Genomic DNA, 264 nt, shown 5'->3' with positions numbered 1-264 from the left:
GCTGAACCTGGAAGCCCCTCACCAGAGAAGCACAAGGACTGTGTAGACCTTGGCTTGCCTGAGAGCCCAGCTGAGGAGAGAGAAATGTTGCTCCAGGGAAGCAAGGAGAGCAACCAAGGAGGTGCCCAAGAAGAAAGCAGAGAAGGTAGGGTCAAGCCTCCCTCCAGTCGACCGCACCGCAGCCCCAAGAGGATGGGGGTCCACCACTTACATCGCAAGGACAGTCTGACGCAAGCCCAGGAGCAGGGCAACCTTCTTAGCTGA

At 58.0% G+C, this 264-nt stretch overlaps 1 protein-coding gene across 1 annotated transcript in view; it reads left to right on the top strand.

Moving 5' to 3' along the window:
• Positions 1–264, top strand: part of TJAP1 (tight junction associated protein 1 (peripheral)) — a 37,666-nt gene extending 37,402 nt beyond the window's left edge. Inside the window, exon 11 of the mRNA XM_010007243.1 lies at positions 26–264. Coding sequence (XP_010005545.1) covers positions 26–264 — 239 coding nt within the window. The remainder of the gene's footprint in view (positions 1–25) is intronic.

The sequence above is a fragment of the Chaetura pelagica genome, unplaced genomic scaffold (assembly GCF_000747805.2).
Source record: "Chaetura pelagica isolate M959 unplaced genomic scaffold, ChaPel_1.0 scaffold511, whole genome shotgun sequence".
Classification (NCBI taxonomy): domain Eukaryota; kingdom Metazoa; phylum Chordata; class Aves; order Apodiformes; family Apodidae; genus Chaetura; species Chaetura pelagica.
This window is presented reverse-complemented; position numbering and strand designations above follow the sequence as displayed.